Genomic DNA, 11,598 nt, shown 5'->3' with positions numbered 1-11,598 from the left:
GGCAATAATTTTTGTTTTCTGAATGAATGCTTGAACAGTGCATATTTTTGATCTTGTTGTTTATGAGTGTTAAAATTGTTGACTCTTGAAAGAATGATGAACAAAGAGAAATGTTATTGATGAACTGAAAAATTCATGAACTGATTCTTGAAGCAAGAAAAAGCAGTGAAAAAAAAAAGTGGCGAAAAAAAAATATAGAAAGAAAAAGCAAGCAAAAAAAGCCAATAGCCCTTAAAACCAAAAGGCAAGGGTAGCAAGGATCCAAGGCTTTGAGCATCTATAGTGGGCATAAAGAAGCTAAATGAAATAAGTTCTTTTTATACGTATGTTTACAAAGCACTTCCCTAAGTTTCCAAGGAAATACAATCGAATAGGAGAAGAAGAAAAAAATACCATTTGAGAAATACAATTGAGATTTGTGGATTTCTCAATCATTATAGACGAACAAAAATAGAGTGACATCGGTAAGAAATCAATTCATCACCTATGACAACTATCCATCCTGTGGTTCAAAATCAACAGATTTTTTGAGCAACTCGTAAGTTGAGTAAAATAATCCAAAAAGAATTTCAAATTATTTTTTTATTTCTAGTTTCTAGAATATTTCTATTTCTTCTTTCTATTCTAAAATAGAATATTTATTCAGTTCTATTTCGAAATATTTAATAATTTGAAATAAAGAATTAAAAAAAGATATTAATAAAATAATTTTTTTTATAATAATAAAAAAGAACTTTGTTGTTTAACTTAATTCTTGAATTTCTATGGAAAAAAATCGGAAAAATCGGGCCCCCCTCTTTTTTATTGTATGTAATTTGTTCTATTTTTTTTATTTAAAACAAAAAACGAGTTACCTTAGAATGCCCTTTCACTTTTTTATCATTAGATTTAGTCGTGGATTCCATTCCTTTACTATACTACAACAGAAGAAAAAGGATATGAGATCCCATCCCTCAAACTCGGGTTCCGCAGTTTTTTTGTCTTTCCATATCTTATTTAAAAAGAAAACTCTATCAACCACGAAAGAGTCTTTTTTTTCTGTCATCAAATAGAAAGTATCGATTACTGCTATTTTTTTTACTTGTTACTGGATAACTAACCAATTCAACTCTTTCTTCAAAAAAAGGGGGGTAACAACAAGAAAACATCTTCCACAACCCCTCTTTCCGGATTTGGCATCTAATTGAATTGGAGAAATAAAATAGGAGAATCTATGTCATGAATTATCAAAAACAAATACAAGTCAGTCCATGGGAGTCACAATTTAATTGATCTTCGGTTTGTAATCCGAAGCTAATATTGAATATATATTAATTAATAACATGTGGAGAACCTTCATCTTATACTATAAAGATCCATTAGACTCTTAAACTTTGCGGAATTTTGTATTGAGTACATTGCATTGATACAACCAACAAGCAAGTTAGAAAGAATCTAGTACTTGATCTCAGCACGAATCTTTTAATTTCGTTGCTGTGTCCGAAGAAGGATAGCTATACTGATTCGGTATACTCGAAAGACACCCTGGGTACAATATTGACGATCTAACAAGGATGATTCTCAGTAAATTTCTACTTACTGCTCTCATCTTTTATGGAATCGATCCCCCTTTGACTGTACAAGAATATGTGGAGCTCAACATGTCTGGAAGCACCGGAGAACGTTCTTTTGCTGATATTATTACCAGTATTCGATACTGGATTATTCATAGCATTACTATACCCTCCCTATTCATTGCGGGTTGGTTATTTGTCAGCACGGGTTTAGCTTACGATGTTTTTGGAAGCCCTCGGCCAAACGAGTATTTTACGGAGAACCGACAAGGAATTCCATTAATAACTGGCCGTTTTGATCCTTTGGACCAACTTGATGAATTTAGTAGATCTTTTTAGGAGGCTCCAATGACCATAGATAGGACCTATCCAATTTTTACAGTACGATGGTTGGCTGTTCACGGACTAGCAGTACCCACTGTTTCTTTTTTGGGATCAATATCAGCAATGCAGTTCATCCAACGATAAACCTAATCCGAATTATAGAGCTACGACACAATCAAACCCAAACGAACAAAATGTAGAATTGAATCGTACCAGTCTCTACTGGGGGTTATTACTCATTTTTGTACTTGCTGTTTTATTTTCAAATTATTTCTTCAATTAATAGAAGAAAGGGAATAAATACGTATACGTATTAATTTATCCATCTAGGTGTCTGGAGATGTTTACTAGATGAGTAAAGAATAGGTGTATGTTCCCGGTATATGTTTATGTCTATAACATTAAATTAAATAGAATATGTAAAAAAGTGAACCCCCCTTTTTTTGTGGGGGGGCTCCCAAAAGAATATTAATAGTTCAATAATATTCGAATGGTTACATTAAATGGTTGAAAGATCAAAAAGTCTCGTCTTGGAAAGTTCAAGGGTGGGAATAGTCAAAAAAAATCTCGGATACATTACAAAGAGAATCGGACCTATGTATTTTCCTTTGATATTTCATTTCTATTTTCTGCATCTCCTTTGCTTTCATGTTACTTTCTTTTTCGCGGCAATATAATAGAATAGATATTGATGTGAACGTTACATAGTTCATGATGCAGAACTTTTTCAGTTCATCCTATTGGCTTGGCTCCTACGAAAAAAGTATTGTTCAAAATTTACAATCTCAATGAATCCTTCCCCAAATCTTTTTTGCAATACCCACATTCTTGTTGTGAATTTTGTTATCTATCCAATCCCTATATGGGAATGGGACTTCCATTATTCTTTTATTCTGTCTGATTGAACTTCAATTACTTTTTTGGTCTCTAAGAGAATGAATGGATATTCCTTGAATATTTTTCTTTTTGGTTGTCGAAATGCCAGATTTGTTTTTGTATTTTTATCATTTAGTAAGCATCTTGTATTTCATAAAAATTGGGGGCGATATAATCTTTACGCAAAGGCCATCCTATCCAATTTTCGTGCATTAAAATACGTTTCAGACGCGGATGATTTTCATAAGAGATTCCTAACATATCATAAGATTCCCTCTCTTGAAAATCCGCACTTTTCCAAACCCAGAAAATAGAAGGAATTCGGGGATTTTTCCTTGGTACATATACTTTTATGCATACCTCTTCCGGTTGATCTATCCCAGACTCTATTCTTGTAAGATGATACACACTAGCTAACAGTCCTCCTGGTGCTACATCATAGGCACATTGGGAACGTAGATAATTGTAACCATATACATATAAGATGACAGCAATGGAATGCCAATCTTCGGGCTTTATTTGTAAAGTTTCGATTCCTTGGTAGTCGAAACCCAAAGATCTATGAACAAGTCCATGTTTGACTAACCAAGCAGACAAAGGACCCTGCATTTTTTATTTCTCCTGCTATTTTTGTTGTATAAGTTTTGTATGAGTCTTTTCCATTTCCATTTCCATTACGGTGAAATTCTTGAAGATTGACTTGCTATTTTTTATTTATTGTATATTGGATTTTTGTAAAAAACAAAAAGGATTCGGTCTAATTAATTACTTGGCTTCGTGGCAGGATGCTTACTTTTTTTATATTTGAAAAATATGTCCGAGGTTATCTCCGAAGTGAATGGTGGTTGATAGAAAAACCCTTGATTATAATTGCCGGTATGAGTACTGCGTTCAACATGAAACTTGTGGTTCGTAGTAAAACACCTATTTTCTTGTTGAGACCTAATATGATCTTCATCGATTTCTCGAGATATTTTCTTACGCAGTTTTGTTATAGCATCTATAATGGCCTCTGGTTTAGGTGGACAGCCTGGCAAATAGACATCCACGGGAATTAGCTTATCAACTCCCCGAACAGTACTATAAGAATCGGTACTGAACATACCCCCTGTAATTGTACAGGCTCCCATAGCAATAACATATTTTGGTTCGGGCATTTGCTCATATAATCTAACTAAAGAAGGAGCCATTTTCATAGTTACTGTGCCCGCTGTTAAAATAAGGTCTGCCTGCCTAGGACTAGATCGCGGTACCAGTCCATAACGATCAAAGTCGAATCGTGATCCTATTAATGAAGCAAATTCAATGAAGCAACAACTGGTACCATAGAGAAGCGGCCATAAACTGGATAGTCTTGACCAATTTGAAAGATCATTTAATGTAGTTGAAATAACTGAATTTTGGGTTGTTCGATCAAGTAAGGGAAACTCAATGGAATTCATAACTGTCTAAATGTTTTTTTTTTATTATCTAAATATTCAAGAATTAAGACCATTCTAATGCCCCTTTTCGCCATGCATAAACTGAACCAACAATTAGGATAAGCACGAAAATTAAAGCTTCTATAAATACGGATATCCCCAATATATCAAAACCTATTGCCCAGGGATAAAGAAAAACCGTCTCAACATCAAAAACAACAAAAACTAGAGCAAACATATAATAACGGATTCGAAATTGTAACCAAGCATCACCCATTGGTTCTATTCCCGATTCATAACTAGAAAGTTTTTCGGGCCCTTTGCTAATCGGGGCTAAAATTCCAGAAATTAGAAATGCCAAAATAGGAATAAGACTGGATATTATTAGAAATGCCCAAAAAATATCATAGTCGTAAAGCAAAAACATAAATGTACTCCTATGAATGTGGAAAATCTAACAGAAACAAATTAGTAGTTGTTATTAGTCGATTGGAATATATGTTATTAGTCGATTGGAATATCGAATTTCTAGAATTCGATTATTTAATCTATTTAGAATTCTATCTAATTTTGAAATTTTTCATTATTCTATCTAATATTAACATAACCTATTCTATGAGAGATTCTTTTATATTTCAAAATCCAAGGTATAATATTATTATGTATAGTATTCTAAATCTAGAATACTAATAAATGCGATATATTAGATACTCAATTTGTGAGTATATTTAACAAGAAATAGAAATATATATATTATTATCTTAGGGTAGGGCTATACGGACTCGAACCGTAGACCTTCTTGGTAAAACAAATCAAACTGTTTATTAGAAAAATGATTTGAATTGTTTAAAAAACTCAACATGCATCTTTTTTGCATTGGGCTTTTTCATTAACTGATATTTCGATCAGTTAGTCTACCATCTTTTTTCTTGACAGAAAGAATAAGAAGATGATTCCCTGTGCTCTGATTTTTGATTTTTATTACAATCAAAGAGCACTACCAAAGTGTTTCAAAGAAAGGGGGTTATCCTGACGTAGGTCTGCTTATGGCCTAGATCAACTTAAGTTTAATGGACTCTCTATCGAACTACTAAAAAAAATTGAAAGTATCAAGAAATGAAACCCTATACACCTTAAAGTTCATAAGATAGGCCGAAAAGAGAATTTTTTTGAGGTCCCTTTACTCATTATGCATAGCATTGAATAGACTGGGTATTCACCTTATCAATATCTCAAATCAATGATGGATTCTACTGGACGTCTCAACCCTTTGTCAGACTATTGTTCTCTTGTTTTGTTCCCTAAAGTGGAGTAAGACATCGATTTCTCAAAAAGATCAACTCTTTTAATTACATGATGGACTCCTTTGAAAAAAAAACATTGGCGCGCGTGTAAACGAGGTGCTCTACCTAACTGAGCTATAGCCCTTGCGTTTTTGATACATATTTGATCATATTATATCCAAAAATTCTTGTCAAGATGAATATTCCGTGATCAAATTCTTTTTTATTGATATTGCCTTGGTATTGCGTATATTTAATATTCCTTTTATAATCCATTGATCTGATAGACGGGTACCCCCCTTCCCTTTTCTTTCCATTTTTTGTAAAAAATGACCTACTTAACTCAGTGGTTAGAGTATTGCTTTCATACGGCGGTAGTCATTGGTTCAAATCCAATAGTAGGTAAGTAGGTATAGGTCGAACTTATTAGCTACCATAGTCAATGGTAGCTAATAAGTTCGACCTATACCTACTTACCTACTATTGGATTTGAACCAATGACTACCGCCGTATGAAAGCAATACTCTAACCACTGAGTTAAGTAGGTCATTTTTTACAAAAAATGGAAAGAAAAGGGAAGGGGGGTACCCGTCTATCAGATCAATGGATTATAAAAGGAATATTAAATATACGCAATACCAAGGCAATATCAATAAAAAAGAATTTGATCACGGAATATTCATCTTGACAAGAATTTTTGGATATAATATGATCAAATATGTATCAAAAACGCAAGGGCTATAGCTCAGTTAGGTAGAGCACCTCGTTTACACGCGCGCCAATGTTTTTTTTTCAAAGGAGTCCATCATGTAATTAAAAGAGTTGATCTTTTTGAGAAATCGATGTCTTACTCCACTTTAGGGAACAAAACAAGAGAACAATAGTCTGACAAAGGGTTGAGACGTCCAGTAGAATCCATCATTGATTTGAGATATTGATAAGGTGAATACCCAGTCTATTCAATGCTATGCATAATGAGTAAAGGGACCTCAAAAAAATTCTCTTTTCGGCCTATCTTATGAACTTTAAGGTGTATAGGGTTTCATTTCTTGATACTTTCAATTTTTTTTAGTAGTTCGATAGAGAGTCCATTAAACTTAAGTTGATCTAGGCCATAAGCAGACCTACGTCAGGATAACCCCCTTTCTTTGAAACACTTTGGTAGTGCTCTTTGATTGTAATAAAAATCAAAAATCAGAGCACAGGGAATCATCTTCTTATTCTTTCTGTCAAGAAAAAAGATGGTAGACTAACTGATCGAAATATCAGTTAATGAAAAAGCCCAATGCAAAAAAGATGCATGTTGAGTTTTTTAAACAATTCAAATCATTTTTCTAATAAACAGTTTGATTTGTTTTACCGAGAAGGTCTACGGTTCGAGTCCGTATAGCCCTACCCTAAGATAATAATATATATATTTCTATTTCTTGTTAAATATACTCACAAATTGAGTATCTAATATATCGCATTTATTAGTATTCTAGATTTAGAATACTATACATAATAATATTATACCTTGGATTTTGAAATATAAAAGAATCTCTCATAGAATAGGTTATGTTAATATTAGATAGAATAATGAAAAATTTCAAAATTAGATAGAATTCTAAATAGATTAAATAATCGAATTCTAGAAATTCGATATTCCAATCTACTAATAACATATATTCCAATCGACTAATAACAACTACTAATTTGTTTCTGTTAGATTTTTCACATTCATAGGAGTACATTTATGTTTTTGCTTTACGACTATGATATTTTTTGGGCATTTCTAATAATATCCAGTCTTATTCCTATTTTGGCATTTCTAATTTCTGGAATTTTAGCCCCGATTAGCAAAGGGCCCGAAAAACTTTCTAGTTATGAATCGGGAATAGAACCAATGGGTGATGCTTGGTTACAATTTCGAATCCGTTATTATATGTTTGCTCTAGTTTTTGTTGTTTTTGATGTTGAGACGGTTTTTCTTTATCCCTGGGCAATAGGTTTTGATATATTGGGGATATCCGTATTTATAGAAGCTTTAATTTTCGTGCTTATCCTAATTGTTGGTTCAGTTTATGCATGGCGAAAAGGGGCATTAGAATGGTCTTAATTCTTGAATATTTAGATAATAAAAAAAAAACATTTAGACAGTTATGAATTCCATTGAGTTTCCCTTACTTGATCGAACAACCCAAAATTCAGTTATTTCAACTACATTAAATGATCTTTCAAATTGGTCAAGACTATCCAGTTTATGGCCGCTTCTCTATGGTACCAGTTGTTGCTTCATTGAATTTGCTTCATTAATAGGATCACGATTCGACTTTGATCGTTATGGACTGGTACCGCGATCTAGTCCTAGGCAGGCAGACCTTATTTTAACAGCGGGCACAGTAACTATGAAAATGGCTCCTTCTTTAGTTAGATTATATGAGCAAATGCCCGAACCAAAATATGTTATTGCTATGGGAGCCTGTACAATTACAGGGGGTATGTTCAGTACCGATTCTTATAGTCCTGTTCGGGGAGTTGATAAGCTAATTCCCGTGAATGTCTATTTGCCAGGCTGTCCACCTAAACCAGAGGCCATTATAGATGCTATAACAAAACTTCGTAAGAAAATATCTCGAGAAATCGATGAAGATCATATTAGGTCTCAACAAGAAAATAGGTGTTTTACTACGAACCACAAGTTTCATGTTGAACGCAGTACTCATACCGGCAATTATAATCAAGGGTTTTTCTATCAACCACCATTCACTTCGGAGATAACCTCGGACATATTTTTCAAATATAAAAAAAGTAAGCATCCTGCCACGAAGCCAAGTAATTAATTAGACCGAATCCTTTTTGTTTTTTACAAAAATCCAATATACAATAAATAAAAAATAGAACTATTCTAATAGAATACAATATAAAAAAGAGATATTAGATAGAGAGATTTTGGGGATCTAAAATTGGAAATTCTATTTTTGTTAGTTGTATATTAACACAAATAGAATGCCAATTTTGAGAATATTAATTCTAGTTTCTAATTAAAAAAAAGAAATATAGTAAAACATCTGTTTTTTTGACATGAAATGAATATATCCATACATCTCAGACTTCCTTTTAGGTTATGAGATAATAATTATGAAATAATAAAAAGATAATAAGATATGGCAAAACCTATACCCAAAATTGGTTCGCGTAAAAATGGACGTATTGGTTCACGTAAACATGCTCGTAAAATACCAAAGGGCGTTATTCATGTTCAAGCTAGTTTCAACAATACCATTGTCACTGTTACCGATGTACGGGGTCGGGTAATTTCATGGTCCTCCGCAGGTACTTGTGGATTCAAAGGTACGCGAAGGGGAACACCATTTGCCGCCCAAACCGCAGCAGGAAATGTTATTCGAACAGTAGCAAATCAAGGCATGCTCGCGCGAAAGTTTATTTAAAAAAGTGAGCTCTTGGCGGTCTCTCTCTAAGGGACTTCCGACTTGTTCATCAATTTCCGTTCGGTTGTCGTCTAACAAATCAACAAAAGCTGATTGCGGATTGTAAATGGCCCTATCCGCCAAGGTTGGATTATCTTGCAGTAGCTGTTGAAAGATTGATAAACATTTATGTCGTAGTTCTCTGATTTGGAGATCGCGACTCTCAAACTCTATTACTCGGTTATATTCTTGTTGAGAAGGACAAGAGTCGAGGTTTCTTTTGACTTCTGCCCAATATTCCCCCTTCTCCTTATCAAGGAGAAAAATGCAATCCGTATTTTCAAGTACCCTAATTCTATTCCTCATGGAGGATTCAAGGGTCTCATTGGGACCAAGTTCTTTCCACCTCAGAAGCTGAGCAAGTTTAGGATGGAAGTTGAGAAGTTCAAACCTTCAGACAAAAAGAGGGTGAATCCCTCTATGAAGCCTGGGAGAGGTACAAGCAACTGATCAGAAGGTGCCCTCCTAACATGATTTTAGACTGGACCATGCTAGATATCTTCTATGATGGCCTTTCTGAGATGTCCAAGATGGCATTCGACCACTCTACTGGTGGTTCACTCCACTTAAAGAAAATGCTTGAAGAGGCACATGAACTCATTGACATGGTTGCAAACAACCAATTCATGTACACTTCTGAGAGGAACCCCGGGAATAATGGGGTACCAAGGAGTTACCCTTTTTTTGGCGTTCAACGCCCCAAAGGAACCTAAGTCAGTGTTTAACACCATATTCCACCCTATTTCTGGCATTCAACGCCACCAAGAGGCACAAGGTAGTGCCAATCACCCCCAATGGGCGTTCAACACCCATTCCTCAAGTTGGACACCAAGCTCAGCCCAAGTACTCAACCAAAGTGGGCCCAAAAGTGGATTTTCGCACCTCTAGTCTAGTCTATCATAATTTTGTACTTCTTAGTTATTAGGTTAATATAAATAGGAGAAGGTCACCCTTGTTTAGGATCTTCTACTACCACTTTCGAATTCACATTACTTTCTGTAAGCTATGAGCTACTAAACCTCCTATGTTAGGGTTAGGAGCTCTGCTGATTCTCATGGATGAATAATATTACTGTTTATATTTCAATACATGTTTGATTCCATTGTCTTATGCATTTTTGTTATTCATCTCATGAATTGAGGATGAACCGTGATAATCATCCTTGTTCTACATGGGTTTCGCGTGAGTCCTGACCCGGATAGCATTGAACCATAGCTAGAGAATGTACTGCGGATTCCAAGAGAGTGTTTGGGTGACTTTTGATAAGTGACATAAAATCCCGTTGACCGTGGGTTACTGAGGTCTCTGTGGCGTTAAGGCTAGATTCTGAAAAGCAACATTCCCTTATCCGGAAGATTCAACCTTGTCTGTGGCATTTTGAGTAGGATCATAAAAGGGAGTGGATTGCTTAGACCTTCGACTATAGTGGGAAGTCATGAGTTAACTTGATGAGCATGCTACATGAGTTGCTCGGATATGGTGGACTGCTATGGTTTAGAAGAGGCTAACTTGATGAGGACGCTACATGAGTTAGTCAATTACGAATGCCATTGAATAAATCTATATTGCTGTTTTCACATCAATCTGGTATTTCATATTTACTATTTCGTTTATGCTTTCAAACAAACAACCATCTTTTCTAATCGCCTGACTAAGATTTATAAGATAGCCATTGCTTGCTCAATCCAACAATCTCCGTGGAATTCGACCCTCACTCTCCTAAGATATTACTTAGATGACCTGATGAACTTGCCAGTTCAGTTGTGCGGAGTTCAATTTTGTGCACCATTGAGTTAGACAATTATAGCCAATTTGAAGTTGTGTTATTTAGGTGTGAGTGGTTTATGGCTGAGGAAGATAATTATGGCTTGACATACATCCATTTCAACAAAAGATGTTACCAAGACGAACCATTTGTGTTGGCAAGCCAAGCACACCAGTGCTTTTATGGGAAAGATCCATATATTCCCCAAAAGAATTATGTGATGAAAACAGTTCCAAGAGACTTGTTTAATATTGATGTCCAGTTATAGTTTGACCCTAACATAAGAGAGCCATATGAATCTGCGAATAGTCTGATACCCTTAAGTGATAGTAGTGAAGTAGACTTAGTTCGACTGGGTGTGCGACCTACTATTGTTGATGTTACACCGAACAAGATAAAACCTAAAGACAAAGAAACAGAGTCTGACGAGTTTGACAGTGATGCTGAAATTCAGTGACTATAAGGTGTTGGATTATGTTGATGCTTTATTTGACCTCTCTTGTTGTAATGGAAATATATTGATATTTTATTTGCTTTTGCTTTTGCATGGAGGTATGCTGATTGATGAGCGGATAATTTGTACGCTTTTTGGCATTGTTTTTAGTATGTTTTTAGTATGATCTAGTTAGTTTTTAGTATATTTTTATTAGTTTTTAGTTAAAATTCACTTTTCTGGACTTTACTATGAGTTTGTGTGTTTTTCTGTGATTTCAGGTATTTTCTGGCTGAAATTGAGGGACCTGAGCAAAAATCTGATTCAGAGACTAAAAAGGACTGCAGATGCTGTTGGATTCTGACCTCCCTACACTCGAAATGAATTTTCTGGAGCTACAGAAGCCCAATTGGCGCGCTCTCAACGGCGTTGGAAAGTAGACATCCTGGGCTTTCCAGCAATATATGATAGTC

The 11,598-nt window shown here is 34.8% G+C and overlaps 2 protein-coding genes and 1 pseudogene across 2 annotated transcripts; 2 read left to right on the top strand and 1 right to left on the bottom strand.

Moving 5' to 3' along the window:
- Positions 1–2,192: 2,192 nt before the first annotated feature.
- Positions 2,193–4,333, bottom strand: LOC107479826 (NAD(P)H-quinone oxidoreductase subunit K, chloroplastic-like). The gene is made up of 2 exons (XM_021138604.2): positions 3,676–4,333; positions 2,193–3,184 (listed from the first exon to the last, which is right to left on the bottom strand). Exons 1-2 carry the CDS (start codon positions 4,193–4,195, stop codon positions 2,886–2,888), a joined length of 819 nt encoding a protein of 272 aa, XP_020994263.1. The 5' UTR covers positions 4,196–4,333; the 3' UTR covers positions 2,193–2,885.
- A 1,584-nt stretch (positions 4,334–5,917) lies between these two features.
- LOC110279342 (NAD(P)H-quinone oxidoreductase subunit K, chloroplastic-like) lies at positions 5,918–8,334 on the top strand (annotated as a pseudogene).
- A 269-nt stretch (positions 8,335–8,603) lies between these two features.
- LOC107479817 (uncharacterized) lies at positions 8,604–11,149 on the top strand. The gene is made up of 3 exons (XM_016099917.1): positions 8,604–8,772; positions 9,408–9,535; positions 10,961–11,149. Exons 1-3 carry the CDS (start codon positions 8,604–8,606, stop codon positions 11,147–11,149), a joined length of 486 nt encoding a protein of 161 aa, XP_015955403.1.
- Positions 11,150–11,598: the final 449 nt, after the last annotated feature.

The sequence above is a fragment of the Arachis duranensis genome, chromosome 3 (genome assembly GCF_000817695.3).
Source record: "Arachis duranensis cultivar V14167 chromosome 3, aradu.V14167.gnm2.J7QH, whole genome shotgun sequence".
NCBI classification, from domain to species: Eukaryota; Viridiplantae; Streptophyta; class Magnoliopsida; order Fabales; family Fabaceae; genus Arachis; species Arachis duranensis.
The sequence above is the reverse complement of the archived record's forward strand: the minus strand, read 5'-3'. Positions and strand labels throughout refer to the sequence as shown.